Here is a 22,836-nt window from a genome sequence, read left to right as displayed (position 1 = left end):
ATTTTTATTTCTTGAAAACAAAAAATAAGAAGTCAAATCAAACATATTTCCAAAATTTTAATTTTTTAAAAATGAAACAAATTTTCAGAAAATGAAAATAATTTTCAAAAAAAAAAAAAAAAAAATATAAACCAAACGCAACCTAACCTTCTCTTCCAAAAACATAGCAACAAGGAACCACACCTATGAAGCCATTTGTCATTCCATGATCACTCTATACACACCTCTGAGGCTGTTATTGCTTAGCAACAATCACATTTGGTTGGTAGCTGAAAATGAAAATCACACAAAAAAATAATGAGATGAAGTGCAATTGGAACATAAAATAAGCATATTCTTTTTTTGTGGCTCTAATAAATTTACCATCATCATGGCTGTGTTACCTTTCTCATACTCAGGATTTCCCACTCTATCTCTCCCGTTATCTCAACAAAAACGGCTTAAAACGAAACCAAATTCCAACACAAACACATGCTCACTAATCCAATGCTGCCACAACCAAACAGAACCAATCGAACTAAATGGCCAAGCCAGATTTCCAGAGAAGAATCCTCACATCAACCCTGCCGCTGCAGTTCCACCAAGGCCTCGAAGGATAATCCTTGTTAGACACGGAGAGAGTGAAGGAAACGTGGATGAGAGCGTGTACACAAGGATACCTGATCCAAAGATATCCCTCACTGAGAAAGGAAAGGTCCAAGCAGAGGAATGTGGTAAAAGGATTAAGCAAATGATTGAGAATGACCATGACCAACATTGGCAGGTTTACTTCTACGTCTCTCCATATAGAAGGACCCTTCAAACCTTGCAGCACCTCGCTCGTCCTTTTCAACGCTCAAGAATCGCTGGCTTCAGAGAAGAGCCTCGCATTCGAGAACAAGATTTCGGTATTAGCCGAACTGAACACTTTTCTTGTGTGTGTCAGTGTGTGTTTTCAATTTCAGTTACTAATTGATTCTGTGATTTAAAAGGGAATTTTCAAAACAGAGAAAAGATGAGAGTGGAAAAGGCATTACGCCAGCGTTATGGTCGTTTCTTTTACCGATTTCCAGATGGAGAATCCGCGGCTGATGTATATGATAGAATAACAGGTAATAATAATAATAATAATAATATGTACTATGTTTTTGCAAATCGTACATAAAAAAGTTAAGTACTGATGTTGAGTTTTATATATGTATGGTACAAGGATTCAGAGAAACGCTGAGAACAGATATTAACATTGGACGGTATCAGCCACCTGGGGAGAAAAAAACAGACATGAACTTGGTCATTGTGTCTCACGGACTAACACTTCGAGTTTTTCTGATGAGGTGGTACAAATGGACGGTTCAACAGTTCGAGAGTCTCAACAACATGGGAAATGGAAATATGCTTGTCATGGAAAAGGGTTTTGGTGGAAGGTATGTTTTGTATGCGTATTATTAATAGCTTATTATGGAGATCTAAAAGGAGTGAGCATGAACAGGTATAGCTTACTGATGCATCATGGAGAAGAGGAACTGAGACGGTTTGGATTGACTGATGAAATGTTGATTGATCAGGAGTGGTAAGACTTATGATCCTATTAATTCACCCCATTTACTTTTTGCCCTTTTGATTGGATATTTATTTATCTCATTGCTATGTGGTGGCTGATATACGCTGAAGGCATAAATTTGCAAAGCCTGCTGATCTGAATTACGATTGTCCAATGGTCAATTCCTTCTTTCCCCACCTCAGTGAAGAAGCATGCAGGTACGGTTAAACAAGGAGGGTGATCAACAATTTATACCAACTTCACCGTCAATGCAAAACATATTTAAAAGTTGAATTACGACAATGAGGAGTATGTTCTTGTAACTAGCTAGTAGGAAAAGTTGTACCCAAAAATTATAATATATATATATATATATATATATATATATATATATATATATATATATATTTATGAAGAAGAATCAGATGATGTATATGATACTGTATACAGTTCCCGTATGAACTACTTCATGATCACGTGTGGGTATCTAACTCCTCAATTATTCAGTTACAGTTGGGTAGGATCAATCGGTTTGTTAGCATCCTAATTCAGCAATTGTACAGTAATATAGCAGTATAATTACAAATGCATGTAAGATTTCTCAAATCCGGCTCTTAATAAGTAAATCAGAAGATTTTTTCATCTCTGTGATTATTTTCTCCTGGATCATCTCCAAGCTTCAGTATCATCATTCATCACCTATGAGCAACTCCTTCCATGGCCAATTCTACGAGCATCTGTTCATAGAGTCTTCATCCTACCTTTAACTCAAATGAATCAAAACTTCATTACCTCACAAATCCTTCGTCCTGATGAACTAATTTTACTCATTAATTTGGTACATGGATAAAACTAGAACATGTCATGCATCGTCATTTCAGTAATATAGAAAAAGGAAATCAAAATTATTTGAATATAACAAAAATCTGACAATTGTACAATCAAAAACCTTGGGCTTAGACTCTGATATCGTGGAAGGAAAAGTGCAACATTAAGCCTTTAAATAAAAAAGATATATATTGCCGTATATGGATGATTAATTTATTTTGCTATGAAAAGGTGAAAAGAAACGAATTAAGAGTCCAGGCAGAACCTTATCCATCTTTATAACGGGGTAGGTTTGATTCATAAGCATCACTAGTGCTGAGATAATGGTGTAGTGCTGCTATCATCAAATGTACTATAAGATATAAAAAGTTAATAAATGAAGAAAGTGGAGATGCGGGGTATCGATCCCCGTACCTCTCGCATGCTAAGCGAGCGCTCTACCATCTGAGCTACATCCCCTATAATATTTGAGATGTGCCTAATAAATTAAATTCAAATTTCACTTTGAACTGTTTTGACATTGGTATTATTCAAAACTTCAAAATGCATTCCACGTATTTTGATACAAGCTACAATCTAAACCTGGTTTGGAGGAGCAGGGACCTCCACACAAAGAAGAAGAAATTCAGAAAGGATATTTTTCATTGCCTTTGCTTGATCTTACATGCATAACAAAATTCTAATCTTTTCGTGCAAAATGGAATATTACAGGATCAAGTTTGTTAAGCCTGTTTAAAACTATAATTCACCCTCAAATGTAATCCTTGAGGTAAGCTGGTCTTCCTACTCTTCTCTTGGGCTTATCCATTGCTGTTTGCACCTGTGTTACTGCTTCCACCCCTGTAGTTGTGTGTTCTGCATCTGTATCATATGTATTCCATATTTTTCAAAATTCATGAAAATGTTCAATAAGGTTGACCTGAGCGTCATCCGTACGTGGGACGGCACTAGACCAACCATTAAAAGGAGTTCAATCTTTTAAAAAAAGAATTATAGTTTTATAATAATTGTTTTATATTATTTTAATAAATAAATTGAAACAATTATTATATTTTATGTCTTCATTTTTACTCAAATTAAAATGTGACATGTGATTAAAAAATTACTCTTTTAGTTTAATTATATTTAAAACACTAATTGAAAATATTTTATTCATTAATTATATTTATGTTATTAAAACGTATTTTTACTTTATCAATAATACTTCCCAAATTATATTTTTACGGATTTTATACCTTTGACCACTATTGAATAAAAAATAGAAAATTTATCTATAACTTTTGTATATTTTTTGCAAAAAAAAATTTACAAAATAAAAATTGTATGAGGAATATGAAAAAAATCTAAAATTTTCATTTAATTTAAGGATTTATTCACATTTCAGCTCGAAATTATAGAAAATTTTGCATAACTTTTTTTGTAGAAAAACTTTTAAAAAAATCATAAAATCAATAGAAAAATCAGCATAGAAAATCTAGAAGAAAAAGTTGCAGGTTGAAATCATATTACAAATTACCTTTTTGAAAATATATAAAGACAAAAGATTTTTTTCATCTTGTTTCGATGACTAAAAATTTGCAAATTAAATTTTCTATACTCTTTTAATGACTTAAAATCATTAATAATTAACAAGAAATAACTTTAAATAATAGAATAAATAATTATTTTGATCTCCAAATATATAAATCTATGATAATTTAATTGTTAAAAGAACAAAAATTCTAATTTAATCTCTTAGTATTTAAAAATTACAATAATTTTATCTTCCTATTAAGTTTATGAAATTATTTTATTATTAAATTATAATGTTCAAAGACCCATGTGATATTAAGTTTTAAAATTTAGATATTAAATTATCATTAAGTTATACACAAAATAAAATTATCTCACCTTTTATATATTTATGAAACAAATCAAAAATTTTATTTTTTATAAACTAAATTATTATCAATTTACACATTCAGTTACTAAATGATCATTTTCCTCTGAAATAATTTCTACTATTTAATAGTATAATAGAAAATCTTATTTATGTCAAATTGAAATATAAACAAGTTTTTAATAATTACATATGATTTTTTTAGAAAAAGGCTTAAATTATTATTTTATTTTTAAATTATAATTTTTTCAAGATATTAATAAATATAACGTATAGTTATCTAATAAGAAATGAAAATATAATTTTTAAAACAGTAAAAAGGTATTTTAAGTATAATTTAACTTTTTTCTCGTAGAGCAAAAAAAAAGCAAATTTAATCTTTTAAAGACGTACATTCTGCATACACAACGCACACACACGATTGAGACTACATTTCCCTGTTAACCAATCATCTAATAAATCAGAGCAACATATAAAGATATAAAATATCATTTTAGGAACCAATTGCAATATGATTTGAAAGTCTACTATAGTCTACAAATAATATATTTAATATAAAGCCTATACCAAGCTCTGCCCCAATTTCTAGAGTTAGATATGAATCCCAAATTAATGGTTGGTACCTCTGGATCTCTTAAATTTCATTGAAAAACAGAAAATTAAAGAATCCACGATATCTAATTCGTGTAGTGCTGTTAATTATCTTCAAATGTAAAACATAAGAAAACAAATTAATTTTGGAGATGCGGGGTATCAATCCCCGTGCCTCTTGCATGCTAAGCGAGTGATTTACCATCTGAGTAACATCCCTTTCTGGCGTCTAAAATTCATCAACGCTTTTCATCTTTTAGCTGTATATACAAATGCATGCTACGTATCTACATCATGTTTTCTTGAAAATTAATGTAAAATGTTTAATGCAGAAAGTACAATTGCACGTGAATAATTTTTTTTATACACTAATATAATCTTATAAAAGTTGTTTAATATTGTGGATGCAAACTTGGAAATTTTTTAAGTATTGAAAATGCACTTCGACTTTATGTATTTAAATTTCTTGAAAATAGTCATCAAATGATATTAGATGAACAATGTGACAAATGTTCTTGAGATACCGGAAAAATAACGAGTTTTTAGTTTGAAATTTAAATCGAAGAAGATAAATGTAAACTTGTCAAAATGGCTATATATCCGAAAGAGATGAATTTGTGACAAAGATTAGAGTCAAGTGGAAGTTACTGACATTACCAATGTCATCGGATCAAAACATGTGAAAATCTTGTTTAGTTTGTTTAGCATGTATGCATCAAATTTGTCAACCATTAAGAGGAAAAATCTATAAATAGTACTTTGTAAAGCTCATCATGCATCACACATAAATGATTATTAGTTTGATGGGTCAACACACACACATATATATATTGTTCAGTCAATGGACATTACAAGTTAATGTGTACAATTGAAACTGAACACTGAAGATAACGAGCCTTGAGTTGAGTGGTTCTCCATCATAAGCATGGTGCGCTTCTCGTTGTGCTTAGCAGATCTGGGCCAACTACAACTAGACGATAGAAGTAACCCAAAAAGCCTTCTAGAGTTTGTTTCTTGGACCAAGCCCAAAGCCTTTGCGTATAACATCCCAAACCCTGACTAGGAAAACAAGACAGGACAGAGAAAAAAAGACTAAAGAAAAAAAAATTTCGTTTATAATGTGCAGTAAATATATTTTTCAGTAAGAAAAAAATTAAAGAATAAGTATTTTTGAGATGTAAAGATCATTGGCTCCAAACAGAGTTTTTCATACAATATAAAACCTTTTTCTTTTGTATCGATATGAGAGATCACAATTATTTTGGCACGTAGACCAAAATATGAAGAAGTTATCAAGAGAAAATGACATGAACGAAAATGAATGTGTTTAACAGGACGTGGATGAACATAAGCTTTGGAAATGCTATTTATACACCTGTAAATTAAAAGATTGGGATTAATGAGACAAAGGCGTTTATTGCATTTATCTAATGTTTTCGATATCAAGAATCACAACGAAACAACACAGCAGTTGTTACTTGTTACAATAATTTAAACGTTGCTTGTAGCCACGTATTATGATCCAATACAGACATGTTTGTATTTAATCAATTGAATACCTAACTGCGCAAGTTGTTTTTTTTATATAAAAAAAAATTAAGATAATTAACAGAGCAAATTCATTTGTTAAGAACACTAGCTATATATAGCAGCCCCTTATATACCTGTTTCTATTTCGGGATCCGACTGAGCCGTGTCATTGCCAGCAACGCACGTCTTGATTGACTTGAATGCATTGTTAGTATTTGTATTGCTCCCTTTTTCTTATCTAATCATAAGATTATTTTAATTAATATAATTTTTTAAGAAAAATAGTTAATTATATTAAATTTATTGATTATTTATATTATTATTCTAAAATTATTATTTTTTATTTTTCTATTCATTTATTTATTTTTTATTGATATTTAGAGAAAGAATAATTAAATAAAGATATATAAAAAAATTAATATATTTAAAAATTAGAAGAAAAAAAATATAAAACAAACAAATTCGTTTTTAAAAATCTAATAATTAAGGACAAAGTAGAATATATAACTAGCTAGATTGATTGCATAGGAAAGGACTTTTTGGGTTAGGTAGATGTCTTTTTCACTCCATCATGTTATTTTGAGCACCACCCTTTTCCATAAACGTTAGAATTATTGAAGTATGCACGTTTTGTATTACTAGCTAGAATGTTACATAAATTAATGGCATCCACCTCCACTGTGTTTGATTGCGAGGAAGGGAAATCAGAAAATGGAAATGAATAAGTGAGGGAAGAATGTGAGAAATTGAGATTATTTGGTTGAAAAAATAGAGGGAAAATATTTAAAGTATAATTAAGATGGATATATATATATATTGTAAAAATAAGAGAGGACACACGGAGAAGGAAGAAAGTGCATATACGTGGTCCTTTTCTGCTTCACATCTAGCTTTGTCTTTTTTATATTTATTTTTCTTCTTTGTCTCACCAATCATAAAACGTGCTCTCACATGTTTAAATTTAAGAGTAACGGGAAAGAAAATAGTGAGGGCACAGAAGCAAGTTGATTTGCACTATATTAAGATATGTGCAAGTTGATGTTAATTGTCTCCAAAGCCATTTCCTTGGCTTTGTCGATTGTCATGACTCATGAATGGAATTTCGTCTCCAACTTCTCAGTACTAACACAAGTTGTCATGCCTCGTTTCTTAACTTCAACCTAGTGGCAGGCAGCTTCTGATATGCAAACTCAAGGTTTTGGCATTAATAGGGAACAAATCCGGCTTTTTAATTAACTTTAGAATATATGACCAAATTGACTTGGCATTAATCACAAGTGAGAATCAAACTAAAATAATATTATTATACTACTATAAACATAATTAGCTGGCCTAGGGACCTGCTACTCTTAGAGTAAGTTGTATGTAGCTAGGGAATATCTAAAAGACTAAGAATTTAATAAGAGTAAGTTTGTATAAAATTAAAAGCGAAGAATTTAATTAAAAAGTATTAATAATGTACACTATTATTTAATTGTAAAATATTATATTATATATTAGATTTTTAATAATTAATTTTAAAGTTATACTTTAAATTAATACTTATTTAATGATTTAAAAATAAGCTAGTGTATTGAAATTAACTAAAAAGACTAAACTTTACATTTCACGTAATATTAAATATGACCACAATTTTGTAATTTACATTAAGAATGTACTAATTTTTTTAGTAAATTTCATTTTCCTCCCAGAAATGTAAATTAATAGTACTGTCATCTCCTTTAATACTGAAATGTATATATATATATATATATATATATATATATATATATATAATTTAATATATATTTAACTTAACACTATTAAATATATTTTTATAGAATTAGTAAATATATTTTCTCCCTCCAAAAAAAAAATATTAGACTATCTTTCATCCACTCTTATATTGAATATACAATTTAATTTAACACCAATCTATCATATACCAAAAAATTAAAAATAGAATAGAGTATCATATACTCAAATCTATCAGGAAAGACGAGTATATGTTTTAACACAAAAATAGTATAATACTCATATTTTCAAGAAAAAAATATAGTTTACTTTTTTTAAAAAAAAAAGCTTATACGTATTGATTGTCAAATAAAATAATCAAGAAATTAATATTTTATACAAAGAGAACAACTATATATAGTACCTAATATACTACAAAAAGAACTCACCAACATTATTATATTAGTGTATATAAAGCATTAACCCAAAAGATTATAGGTTCATATAATCAAACGAAATTAGTGGTGGGCTCGGGTCTCAAACCTTTTAGCCCAAAACCGCTGCTACCATCACATACCCCAAATAATTTGTATCATCAACTCCTAGCACAATTGATATTTAAAACTGCTGCGAGGCATGTAGAAAATTACTTGAACAAATATTTCACCTAATTTTTACGCTCTAGCGTCAAATTGTCGTGTTTATATCATGTGTCGTGTTGATGCTTGTGGATTATTAGTACCTTAATTCAAATGTGTCATATATGAATTGGCAAGGGCTCCCAAAAATATATAGCAAAGAATTGAGAAGCAAAGTAGAGTAGAGAATGTGATTGGGATAGGGAGGGGTAGACAAAGGATGAGACAAAAGGAAAGATGATGGGTACGTATTAGTAAAAAATTAAATTTGGCGATAGAGGAACAATGAATGTGGACCTATAATGTCTTGGCGGCATCAGACAGCAATGTCAGAGGAGATTAGTAATAGGGACTTTGGAGGTGGTGATGCGTGGTGGCTGGTGGCCAAACGCAATGCCACATTCTTACATATGTCCACTTCGGCCTAAACTGTTGCCACGCCTTCTCTTCTTCCAGCCCATTCTGCCTTCTTCATCTGCCCATCTCACTCAATCATATCACACCCCCTTCTCTCTCTCCCCTACATTATGGGAGGAGGAATCAACCACACTTCATTTACATAAACACCCCCTCATGATTAATTAATTCTCCTCTGCTTCCTTGCTTCTTGGTTTCATTCAAAATTACTGTGCTAAGGATAAAACTTAGATACAACCTTGTACATATTATTTAATTTTACACCGAACGCATAGATTCATAAAAATTGATTTAGTGGTAGAGAGTCTAGATAGTTTGGACAAAATTTTAAATTAAAATCAATTGTTTCTAGTGTTGAAAAAGAATCAAGAATATTGTCACCATCTAGTCAACTCTCATTGATAATTATCCTATTCCCAAATGGGCAAGAGGTGATATTAATGTCTTCACCGGTTTTTCTCGCAAGTGAAGTAACTTCTCCCCATCAATCTTTTTCTACCTCAAATTTAACGCTACTTGCAATTCTGAAACATGCTTTAAACGCATACGCGGAAATAAGGCTAAGTGATGGACCCCTCCAGCAAGCTAGCGTTTATTATTGGTTAATGGATCTCATATGCGTCTACATGCTCCTCTCTACTCTCAAATAGTTACCAAACGATATAAACATGAAGTAAATTCCTTACATCTTCTACATTGACGTGAGGTTCTCCAGAAAACTCAAAGTCCCGATTAGTATTACGGGGTAAACCCTTATTTTTTTTTTCTTGAAAGGGTCAAGCATCGACAATTTCATCTCAGAAAAAATAAAAATTAATTTTTAATCTCCAAATGTGTAATTTTTTTGTTAACCCATCACCATTAACATTAGGTTTTGTACTTAGGTGGCACATATGTTGGCAACGTGACAATATTGGGACAAATTAGGCAATGGAAACTTTGTGCTGAGTCACGTTGGGACTTATCTGTTAGAAGAATGTTATGTCTTTTTACTCTCCAATAAGACATAGAAATCCTGTTTTTAACCCTCCCTTAGAGTGACAGCAACTTGTACATTTTCTTCTTCATGTCATCCTTAGAGTGAGAGAAATGACTCCAAAGGCCTTCATAGCCACCGTGACAAAGATTTTTCGTTGTGGGATTTGAAGACAAAGACCAACTTTTGTGTCGTCTACACCACATTGCAAGGTAAAGTGATGAATATGCTTGTGTAGTATTTTTTTCTTGCATTAAATGATGGGTTCATTGTCTTGCTGTGTTTTATTGTGGGTACACTCTTTTGTTGATGATTATTTTCTTTGGTTCCTTCGATGATGGGGTTTAGGATCGTCCAAATTTGTTTATGGGTTAAGGTTTGGCGAATGAGGTTTAAGATTGTTGCTTAAGTTGTTTTCTTGTATTACTTTGTTTTTTGGTGGGTGCACATTTTTTTTTTAGTAAACACTATTGTTGAACTTTGTTTACATGTTAGAGTTAAGCATTGTTGTATGTGAATGGGGTGAAAATTATGCTTATCACAATTTTGTCTTTGATGCAGGTAACAAACTTCATGGTTATACAACCAACACCTGCATTTAGGCCATCCCCAGTTCAGCCTCCAGTACCTATCAAAATACAATTCCCGAGTGCACCATCTCCAAGGATGATTCGACCACACATTTCATGAACTTCATTCCTACACCAAGGTTTTTGCATCTTGAAAATATGAAGAAATGATTGGGGATCTTTGTCCATTTTTTATTGTTATGTTTTTTTGGTTATGGATCATTATATGCATTAGAAAAATTTGTAACCAATGATACATTGGGTTTGCTTGGAGCCTTTTATTTTGGGGAATGTCTATTATGACAACATTATATTGTGTCATTTGACCATGAATTATTGTTTATTTTGGTAGAAGGATGAACTTAGTGTCATGGTCATTTGGCCATAGTTGTTTATTTTGGTAGAAGGATGAAGCTATAGTCATGGCCTTTGTGTGTAGTGTTTTTTTGCTCAAGTTTTGGTCTTGTCACAACTAAAATTTCACTATATTTGATAGTTTAATGTTGACATTATGCTTGTTATGTTGATTAATATTAAACTACTTAAGTTCCTTAATCTTCTCTTAAGTTACTTAATGTTGACATTATGCATGTAATGTTTTAGTACCATGCAATATTTTTCAAATATTTGGCCTACATGTGACTATTCTAGTGCCAATCGAATACAACTCGATTACAAATATGTCATTTATCAATAATACTTAATGTCAATGTCATTCATAAACAATATACCTTTATCTGACAATATAGTCCTAATTTGACCAAAACCTACAATAAAAAACCTGTTACAATTTCTATCAACTAACAACTTGCATTACCATTTTATTCACTTACATGACCCCTATACCAATCACAACAAGTAACAAACCACCACCATCATACGTAACAAATAAAAAAAAAAGTATTTTATAATCTTCAGCTCCTTGTGTAACCCATCAATTTTCACTCCCATCTCTTCTATCCACCTCTCTTCAATAAGATTCACCCAATAAAAAAATCATAACTTCCAACATGTTGCACATCAACAATAGAAGACTCAATCAACACAAAATTTTCATGACAAAAAACAAAGCAACAACAAACAAAGCTTATGACATAAATGGAACCAACCTTTGGCAATGGGCAACTGTAAAACAACCTTCCTAGTTTTATTTTTGTTTTTGAAGTTCAAATAACAACTTTCCTCCCACATTTACATTCCACATAAAACCAATTGCATCCATTATTGTTGGAAGACTCAAAATCGCCATGGCTACCACAACCATGCACTTTTGTTTTGCTTCCACCAAACTCGAATTGCATCCATTATTGTTGGAAGACTCAAAATCATCATGGCTACCACAATCATGCACTTTTGTTTTGCTTCCACCAAACTCGAATGCTGACTCTCCACCCATTTAATATCAACCCAAAAAGTTTTTTACAAGCCTCTAATCAAATGAAAAGAAAAAAATAGTCATTTGATAGAAGATGTCTGCAAATTAATTCGTTAAGGAAAGGAGAAAGAAGATGATATAAAGGAAGAGCGGTAAGAAGTAGCCATTAACATTCAACGGTCACACATAAGGGATTACAGTTAAAAAAAAAAAAACAAATCTCTTCAAAGTGACAAATTAATCCATCAAGAATTTATTGACAAATTAGTTCATCTTACTCATCAATTGACGTGGTTAACATTTGTACACATGGACTGTCACATAACTAAACCAAATGTCATGTATACTTCACATGTTAAGGTTAATGGTAATGAGTTAACGAAAGAATTAATATGTCACTATTTTTACACATTTGAAGACTAAAATAAGTTATGATCTTTTAAGAATGAGACTATGAGTTCTTAACATTTTCAATTTCTAAAAAATAGGTTCTATAATGAACTTCATTCTTATTTTTATTTTTAGTATTTAAATTTTTTTATTATATATAATATTTTCAAGTTTAGAACATATATTACCTCATCTTTTTAGGTCGTATTTATTTAAATTTCAAATCATTTGATAATTATGATATTTAAGATGCTACAATGCAACTATACAAGTGAAAGATAGTAAGGAATAAAGTAACTGGGGACAGAATTCTTTCTTTTTGCTAAAAACAAAAACAAATAAATACAAATTTATTGAAAAAGACTTAACCGAAGCCAATGTAGTATGTCTCATCAGATATGCATGAGTGTCAGAATAAAAAGAGAAGGATAAAAATTTCAAACATGGTCTGAGATCAAGCCAGAAGTCCATCTGTGATGCCCCAATAGAGATGGAACAGCGACTCAATGAACAGTGATGTGTTAAAAAATAAAAGGTCCCATCATTTGTACATCACCATCGGTCGCACACCCCACCTCCACCTCCACACAAAGGCCAAAGTCAAAGCATGCATGTAAATTACTGTTACTCGTGTCTTCCTTTCCCATTGTTTGGGGTATTCATTCTTGACCTGCTTGCTTCATCGGCAAGTGGAGAAGTGGTCTTCCGACAGGAAAAATTGGTGGAACCACACTTACCTTCATTTTCGTCTACAAATACCAACTAATTTCACGTTAAATTAAACTTCGCTACGCTCAGCAATTCTCCGTTTAATGATTGAGAGAAACGCTGAGAACTATTCTTTTTCTATCTTAACATGTTTTAGACGTGAAGTAGTATTATTGATTTTCTAAATGATTAAATCTTTGTCACAGCATTTGATTAGCTACTTTAATTTAGTGAAACATTTTCTCTTAACTACAATTTTTCAATTTGTAATACTTTTGAATTCCAAATCTTATTTAAAGATCCAAATTTAGTCCTCCTATCTCCTACCATCGTCATAATGTTAGTATATTGTACTCTCTTGATTTTGACAACCTTTTGATTTTTTACTAGGGTATTAAACCCAAATATTGATGTCAAAATAACTGTATTCGTTAAAAGAAATTATAAGGTGATTATGAACTATATGAGATCCTTAATTAATCATTACATGACATATAGTCAAATATTATTATTTTTTATATATGGTCCTAAATTATTTAATAACTTTTTCTCGATTAGAAAGTTTTCTGAAGATTGTACATCTAATCTTCTCAACTTTGGCAATACATAATTAAATTTTACTAGCAAATAAATTCAGTTAAATGGAGAAAGAATTCTTATAAATACAGACTCATTCTATTCTATTTTGTTTCTTCTTATTTCTTTTTTCTTCCTATCACATTACTTCTGAGTTTGTACGCTTATACCTTTATGATTAGTATGTCGCCACCTCTCTGACCCAAAAATTGATGTGGCCAAGAAGATATTTCAAGTATATATATATATATATATATATATATATATATATATATATATATATATATATATATATATATATATATATATAGAAGAACCTTTTTTGAGTTTTGACATCTCCTGCTAAAAAAATAAATGCTCTTAAGTCGTAATACAATTGAACGTCTTGTCCAATTCAACCATAAGATTTTTGAATCATTATAAGCTCCCGTATAGTGTATATGGCTGAATTTGGTGTGCTTCTCGAGTCTATGCACGGTATATATAGAATCTAAGGGTGTGTTTGAATTTTTGGCAAAAAATTTAAAAGTATGTTTGAGAGAAAAATAAATTTAATATCATATTTGATTACTCTCTTATTTGAGATTAAAATTTTATTTATAAACTCAGTTTTAGAAAAACTCATTTGAGATACTTTTACAAATTTAGTTTGAAAAAAGTGTATTCCAAACTTAAATTTAAACATGTAATAAGGAAATAAGATGACAGAGTTAAGAGTTATGTACACCAAAAGAATTAAAGACAGAATGCATCCCAAGGTTCCAAGATTTTGATGGAAAAGCTTCCTGTTATCATGAACAAGGTTTAGGGTATTTCTCGTCGTTATTGAAATTATGATAGGTGTGAGTCTGTTACTTAGTCCAGTCCTAATATTTACTGGAGTAGTTACCAACTAAACCATATCACTTCACGTTAAACTTTTGCATATTTCTGTGTACAATTTATTAAAGCTGATCCTCCAAACCTTTTATAGTTTTATCATAAATATCTTGTGAGGAGATGTGATTCTCTGAGGTATTTAATGACATGTCACTTCGTGAGTTAACGTAGTTCTTTCATATAGTAACCACAAACGTTGACATGGCGATATGACTACTTTTGAAACTTATCTACAACATCATCTAGCATTAATTTACTCTGTACGCATGACTGCATTTTTTTCCTTTTGGTGAGGAATTTTACTCCGTATGATTATTGAAAGATATTTGGCACCAGTTTCTTAAAATATTACTAGTAATTACTAAGTATTTTCAATTACTTAAAAGCACCTGAACTTGTTGGTGTTTTAAATATTCAGTATATTTTTATTTAATAATTGACTTTTCTTATTCTTTATTATTATTTTTTACTTCAGAGACCGACTTATAGTAGTACCTCAGAAGAAAGTGGGAGAGAGAGACTAGGAGGATATAAATTAATTGGTGCGGAATTATTTTAATTTGACTAATAATAAAAATGATAGATGTTAATTACATATACAATAATGTAAAATAGATGAAAGATAATATATATTCCCGGTAAGAAAGGAAAGTGAGGGCAGGAGAAGGTGAAATGGAGGGAGTTGGGTGCAGAGAATCGATAAGAATATATTTTTTGCCTGGATTGAGTAGAACAATGAATCAAGCAACAAGGTGCGAGAGAGATTGGTGAATAAAATAATGAGAGAAACCAACGAATAAGACAGCAGTTAAAGGTAGCAGAAGGCACACTCTACATGCTTTTTGGGGTCATTACTTTATGATGAAAAAATTGTCCCATGGGTGCATGGGTGTCATTCTGAATAAAACCAAAGCCCATTATTGGTATTTCCACACCTCCCAAGTTCCCATCTATTTAACACCTCCATCCATGGAAACTGTAACCTCTTGCTCTTGCTTATCTCTCTCACATCAAAATGGGATTTCCAGTGGGGTACACAGAATTGGTGATGCCCAAGGTGTTTCTGCAGGTGCTATCGGTATTGGGGTTCATCAGGAGACTCATCACAATCCTCTTGTGCTACATGGGCTTCCACGATTTCTTCGAATCCGACATTGCGGGGCCGGAGAGGGCGGTGTCGGCGGTGCTGATGAGGGAAATCCTGCCGGTGGTGAAGTTCTCGGAGATGGAGATGGCGGTGGAGGCGGCGGAGAGCTGCGCGGTGTGCCTGTACGAGTTCGAGGGAGAGGACGAGATCAGACGGCTGACGAACTGTCGCCACATATTCCACAGAGGGTGTCTGGACCGTTGGATGGGGTACGATCAAAGAACGTGCCCCCTGTGTCGGACACCCTTCATACCCCACCATATGCAAGCTGCATTCTATTACAATCATCACTAGATTGGCCTCTTTTTCTTTTTTCTGGATCTTCTGTTAAGGTTGTTGAGTATGTGTTGGTGTAAATATTATACGGATTTTCAAACAAAATGCAAAGCGGACAATTGTGCTTATATAGTTAGATTCTTAATTCCAGCGTGCAGATTTTATTTCCAGTAGTGTAGATCTTATCTGACTATTTTTATCAGTTTTAGTGTTCTAGTAGTACTCACTTTTGTTCCTTTTCTTTTCTCTTAACTGGGTGCTCAGATTTGCTATCATTTGTTGATATAAATAATGTTGAAGGGGGATAACAATGTAGCAGAAGAAACTTGATTTGGATTGTGAAGACGTGTTTGATAGGAAGAAGGTATAGCTGTGTGCTGCGTAGAGGTACCGACACTGGTAGCGGTAGCTTCCTTTTTCAGTTTTATCTCCATGGAAGTAAGACAGAGAAAGCTTAAGAAAACTAATACTCCTAGTCTCCTACGCTAGTACTAATAGTCCTACCTAATTCTATACGGACTTTAAGAAACAATTAGTAACTAATTCATGATTACATTAGTTAATTTATCATAAATTTTAATTTTACTTTACATTATATTATTTAGGATCTTTTTATTTTTAAAAAGATAATTTTTAATCAATCAACATATATTTTATTTTATTGAAAGCTGAATAAATACACCATCTCTTATGAGAAAATAATTGTATATGATTAAGAATAATATTAATTAGTGTTTTTAGAATATTCTTTAAAAAACTTAAAGTAAGAAATTTTTTATTAGAAGATGAAAAATTATACTATTGATATTTTTTTCAGTCTCTTATAATTTCTACATTAAATGTTTTGAAAAAAGAAAATTAATAAAAAAGTAATCATATATTTCTTATAATTAATAAAAAAAAATGTTGTCTTCTATTTCTTATATATAGATCAAAGACAACACTTATTTATAAAAATAATCATATCATTTACATCTTATTTTAAGAAGATATTTTTACTCACATATTTTTGTATATGTAATTTAATTCCTAAACTGTATGAAAAAGAAGGTATTTTTAATCCCTGAACTTACCTTCTAATTTCTGCAGGTCTTTTAACTTTAGGTTTTCAGGACTAAACATGTGTTTTTTTTTTTTATAAAATTTAGGGACTAAATTATATTATATGAATTTTTGGGAACTAAAAACAAAATTTAATAAAAATATAAAAACTAAAAATATATTTTATCATTTAATTTATTTATTATAAACTGATTTTAGTTTTCTGAGAATTTTATTTTTAATTTTTTTCTATAAGTAGTTATAGTGAAAAATTGGTCTTGGAACCTTTTTTTCTAGGTACAGTTGCAACATTAGGGTTTTAATTTTTAAAACGGTGTAGTTCAGAGGTAAAAAAAAAACGTTTTTTAATTTATTAAATAATATTTTTTTTAGATTCTTTCCATGTATATCATTTATCTTTTGTTTTGTTCCATCTTATTTTTAAAAAAATTAAACTTGAAACAAATATTATTTGTGTTTTCCAATCCTTTGTCTTTAATAAATCAAATGGAAGTAAAAAATAAAATGCATCCAACTTAATTATAAGTTGCTGATTAAAGTGCATAAAAGAAGATAAATAACTATAAATTGCATATGACTTTTTGCTCAACAAATTACATATAAATAAAATATTTGGTCTTGCTTTACTGGCCCGATTCTCTTCCGGGATTGGTAAAAACCATGGACTAACAAAGCAAATAAATCGTGTAACTCATCAAGTATTAGTTGTACGTTTCCAAATATCAAATACGGTTCAACCACTTTAAATTTTCTATATTTTTTATGTTATTTTTTATTAATACTTAAAGCATAAACATACATATAAATGTATGCATGCATTATTTAAAAAAAATCAATTTTCAAACTATATTCTATTTTTTTTAATATTTTTCTAAAAAATTTAAAAAGTAAATAAATACAAACCTAAAATGACCAGAGAGTTTTTTGAGGTTTGTGGATTTAGTTTAAATTAGTCCAAAAAAATTGGAAAATTCTAGATCAATCCAACTTAATTCAATTTAAACAGTTCAATTTTTTTTTTCCAAATCCAATCAAACTCAGCTTTTAATTATCCCTACCAATATTTATACAATTCCACGAGTCAACTCCCGATAGGGCTTCTTTGGTACTAATGTGTTAACAGCCTGAATGATCACATTCATAAATAAAAAATAAAAAACCTGAATAATCACACCTCATATTAGTATTTGATACATGGCAATCTGGCATTATATCCCATTGCGCATAAGAAAAAAAGTAAATATAGCCACGGGTGAACAGTAATGAGTCTAATGACAATATGACATCAAAGTATACATAAAACTAGCCATGGTATAATATGTTTGTCTTGTATAAGGGAAACGCAACTTGATAATCAATCTGACTAATTTTACCACACATGTATGACTTGATGGAAATGCAACCCAACCTAAAGCATTCTTATGAAAAAAATCACCAAAAGTAGCTATATGCTGGTGGATGATGATGATGATGATGATGATGATGATGGGCAGGCTAGTTGGGAGGATGAGAAGGGTCTTAGGCATGTGAATAACCATAGCCCTGTCCATATGCTGGTTGTGGTCAATACCCAACAAAAGGGGGGACTGCCTGATCAAAGCGTGACATTTGTTGAACAGGGGGAACACCCATTACTGATTGGGGTCCAAATTTCCCATCGCGTTTGTCCATTTCAATCTTATGCTGAGTCTGCAAATCATATTCATTTCCCATTTATCATCTAATTCTAAACACTTACAACATAATCATTAACCATTTGCAGGTAATTATAAACAACAATTTTACCTGCATGCAAGCACACACCCTACAAGATGAAATAAAACAAAATCATAAATTTAGTAACAATAAATTCCACTATAAAGTGCACAATCAAAGGAAATAAAAAAAAAAAAAGACTAAGAAAAGAGAAGTCTTACGTGCAGTAGACAAAGTCAGCCAAACAAGATAGCAATTGAGAAGCCTGTCGAATTTCACTATTTCCCACAATTAAAGCAATAATAGAAAATATGCAGGCAAGTTGTTGAAGGACAAACATGAAAGCCTAAACATGAGAATTACAAAATCAGTTAACAAGATACATAAGAAATAGTAGTATATTTCAATGTATAAGTGTGTGAAAGAAAGAGAGAGAGAGAGTACAATAATGCAATTATCACATTGCGTAGTTTGAATATTAAATTCATCTTGTAACAGAAATCGAGTTGAGGCCACTGAATTTCCAAAACAGCAGACAACCTGAAGAAATGAATGACAGAGTACATGTAAAACGCCATGAAAAATAAGCACCGAAAATACATATAATGTGACATAGATACCAACATAAAAGATATTCAGATACTCCTTTTAAAATGAAGCAAAACATGTAAAAAAAATGTTATATACCTCCGCACCAAGGCAGAGTTCAGGACATTTACTTTCTCCACACCGACCACTGCAGGGCATGTAACCAGCACAACATGTGTATCTGGAGTAAACAAAAGATAACCATATAAGTTATCACACATTAATTTAAACCATATAATTCATTTTTGAAATCTGGGAGAACTTGTACAGAATCAGTTATTACCTTGACATATCATCGTAAAGAGCTCGTTTGCGGAGCAGATATGATACACACGGTGCACTGTCACGTGACAACAGAAAATTAACATGAAAAATACAAGAAATAATTACATTTATGCCGTGAATAAATTCCATTAAAATTGTGATTCAACTAACAAGGCATTGGAGACGCAAAACACCAAAATGTAAGGTCCATGAAATTTTGTATGAAGAATGCATTCTCATAAAAAAGATAGACACAAAAGCACCTCAAAAGACACACAGTAACACTGTTTCCGATATTAAATGTTGCCCAAAAGGCTCGCTGTATAAAATTAATCCTTTGGGGGGGTCAAATTCCTTCTCAGGCAATCATTTCCGAAAATTGGTTAGAACTCAACCATAATTTGTTACCTCAAAATATCAAATATAAATAACCAACCAAATAGAAATTAGAAAAGATGCAGAATTCGATAGTGAGGATAAGTCAACGCAAGTCAACTTTGATCCATGACTTAAAAATTGCAAGCAGGAAGGTGGAGAAGACTTACCACCACAGAGAAAAGCAACAATCTGCATATAATTGAAAAGATTGAGAAACAATGTTAGATACTATAGTCCATATATATAATCTGCGTGGGTGTTTGCAAAGTGCAATTGCAAGTTAGAACTTACAAGGGGTGTCAGCTTGAATTGTACTCAAAAGATCAGAGTGCCAGAGATTGCGGAAGTTCTGGCGGAGCTGCATCTTCTCGATGTGTTGTTGTGAGGCCATTTCCTTCCCCTGTTTCAGGAATTATGAAAACCCTAACAACAACAAGTGTTACAACCAAATCGAACCACGATGAATATATAAGGAAAGACAAGTAAGAAAAAACCTGCAGGTATGTGTGTTTAATTTCGACGTTAACAACGAGGATGACTTTGAACTTTTCAAGTGATCTCCAATTGGCCTATTGTTGAATAATAAGTTGACTCCATATACTTGTCTTAATAATAGAAAAGTCGTTTCAGAAGGAGTGATAAACTTTACGAGGAAACAAAAAACAAAAAAAGATAGAAAAACACTTCAACCCGATTTTTTGAAAGATTAGCAATACCAATGCATTAATTGTTTTTATTTTTTAATAACAAACTAATTTCTTAAAATTAAAAAATAGTTATAAAATTTATTATTTTGAGTTACAGTTTTGATTTTTCATAAAAGTAAAATATTTTGATGTTTTAATTTTCTTAAAATTAATACAGTTAAAGTTATATCTTTTTTAATTAAAAGAAATATAATAAGATGATTAATGTAATTAATTAACAGAGAAAAAAATAACATTATAAAATATGATATAAATAATATAAGCCAATTTAAATTATTATGGCCGAAGCTTCCATCGCGACCCAAATTTGCAAGATCATCTTTACACCAATGGCCTTTTCTAAATACGTAATCAATAATGACAACCCGATCAGATTTTAAGTGAGCCTTCGAATGTAGGGTTTTTTTTTTTTTTTTTGAACACCCAAACTAATGTATTTTATACTTTAATTACTGTGAAATTAACTTCATAAAATAATTTTTCTCAAATACCAATAGTGACACATTGATTTTTAGACAATAATGTTAGGTTCATTAACAAAATACTTGTACAAAATTATTTGAAAAGGATTTAACTATATAAGTTTACAACAGTAAGAATTAAAAACTCTAAGTTGGGTAGTTGGGTTGGGCCCGTCCACTAAGTTTTTTGTGGTTAATTAAGTTTAAGGTTCTATTAAGGTGTGTTTCGGTCTGTATATTAATGATTAGAAACGACTGCGCTTCTGCTGTTAAAAATAACACAGTATATACTAATTTACTACTTTAAGGAAATCATTTTTTAAATAAAGGCACCAAACGATTATTTCTTTTACTTAATAAGAATTTATTTTAGGGTGCCTAATTCATAGAATAAAAAAAAAACTTTTGGAGTGGGACAAATAACCTATTTTCTCTAAATTGGGATAATTGATTAGAAATATTTTTAAAAGGTTCAAATATAAAACAATCCTTTAACGTTTGCCAAATGTGAAATTTACCTGAATTTTAAAAAATCCAAAGAATTCATTAAATATTATTGCAAAAAAAAAAAAGAATACCCTCATTAAACATGTATCTATTTTATCAATCAAGTATCATATGCCTTTCCATAATTACTTAAAAGCATTGAAGTTATATTAAAAATAAAAAATAGATAATAAAATATATTTAAAATAATAAATTAAGTTTTAAATTTTATCCAATTAAAAACTAATTCATAGCTGAATAAATTCATTCAACTTATCCTGGATTTGGAATCAAAAGATCACTTAAAACAAGCATAAACTTTTCATAATTGAGTCAAAACATTATATTTTAAATAAAATTGAAATGTAATCAACTATAATAATATTGATACAGAATATTTATTAATTTTATTGATAATTAATTTTTATTAAAGAATTTAACTGATTACCTTTAGTAGGTCTCCTTTCAATCATATTTTTCCATTCATAAAATTTAAACATCAAACCTTACTTAAAAGAATCAATATAATATTATAAGGGAACCAATATAAATTTTACAATTTAAATTTATGTAATGTGTATATCTTACTCCCTTGGTTTTTAATTACAATATTCTTTTCATAAATTTATTTTTTTATAAGATTCTTTTCTAATTTTTAAATATACTAATTATTTTTTCTTACATATCATTTCTTAATTAATTTCTCTCCGAACATTAGATAAGAAAATGATAATTTTTAAATTATAAGATAAATAATTGACCAATTTAATGTAATTAATTATTATTTTTAAGAAGCATGAATTAATTAAAAAGATGTTATAATTAAAGACCGAGGAATTAAATTAAGGCTGCTTGCATGGAAGTTGAAAGCAACATTATACAACGTTTTTGCTTTGGGAAATGTTTTTGTTAACATCATACAACGTGTATCAGAACGCATCTTTATATATATGTTGTGAAGATAAGCCTACTACTTGAATTAAATAGGATGATCATGAATAACAAAACTTTTTTATTATGCATGGATAACAAAACCTTTAAATTTGTATTTCATTTCATTTGCTATAAAAGATAAATAATTATTTATTTTCGATATCTTTCGAATTGTCTCTTTTTAAACAGTAATGTTTTACCAACAAACACTTGTATAAAATAAAAGGGCAATGTTATTTGGAGAAAATGAT

At 30.4% G+C, this 22,836-nt stretch overlaps 3 protein-coding genes and 1 non-coding gene across 4 annotated transcripts; 2 read left to right on the top strand and 2 right to left on the bottom strand.

The window, feature by feature from the left end:
- The first annotated feature begins 236 nt into the window (after window positions 1–236).
- Window positions 237–1,927, top strand: LOC100800012 (phosphoglycerate mutase-like protein AT74H). The gene is made up of 5 exons (XM_003517427.5): window positions 237–887; window positions 972–1,091; window positions 1,190–1,403; window positions 1,469–1,549; window positions 1,651–1,927. The coding sequence occupies exons 1-5, from the start codon at window positions 371–373 to the stop codon at window positions 1,745–1,747; spliced, it is 1,029 nt and encodes a 342-aa protein (XP_003517475.1). The 5' UTR covers window positions 237–370; the 3' UTR covers window positions 1,748–1,927.
- Window positions 1,928–2,733: 806 nt separating this feature from the next.
- Window positions 2,734–2,806, bottom strand: TRNAA-AGC (transfer RNA alanine (anticodon AGC)). Its single transcript has one exon. It is a non-coding gene; the product is annotated as a tRNA-Ala (tRNA).
- Window positions 2,807–15,223: 12,417 nt separating this feature from the next.
- Window positions 15,224–16,139, top strand: LOC100799478 (brassinosteroid-responsive RING protein 1). The gene has a single exon (XM_003517426.5). The coding sequence runs from the start codon at window positions 15,604–15,606 to the stop codon at window positions 16,027–16,029; it is 426 nt and encodes a 141-aa protein (XP_003517474.1). The 5' UTR covers window positions 15,224–15,603; the 3' UTR covers window positions 16,030–16,139.
- A 2,053-nt stretch (window positions 16,140–18,192) lies between these two features.
- On the bottom strand, window positions 18,193–20,640 carry LOC100798959 (uncharacterized). Its single transcript, XM_006573722.3, has 9 exons — window positions 20,493–20,640; window positions 20,290–20,421; window positions 20,166–20,187; window positions 19,640–19,696; window positions 19,456–19,537; window positions 19,213–19,308; window positions 18,990–19,114; window positions 18,859–18,877; window positions 18,193–18,762 (listed from the first exon to the last, which is right to left on the bottom strand). The coding sequence occupies exons 2-9, from the start codon at window positions 20,387–20,389 to the stop codon at window positions 18,637–18,639; spliced, it is 627 nt and encodes a 208-aa protein (XP_006573785.1). The 5' UTR covers window positions 20,390–20,421; window positions 20,493–20,640; the 3' UTR covers window positions 18,193–18,636.
- Window positions 20,641–22,836: the final 2,196 nt, after the last annotated feature.

This window comes from Glycine max, chromosome 1 (assembly GCF_000004515.6).
Source record: "Glycine max cultivar Williams 82 chromosome 1, Glycine_max_v4.0, whole genome shotgun sequence".
Lineage (NCBI taxonomy): Eukaryota > Viridiplantae > Streptophyta > Magnoliopsida > Fabales > Fabaceae > Glycine > Glycine max.
This window is presented reverse-complemented; position numbering and strand designations above follow the sequence as displayed.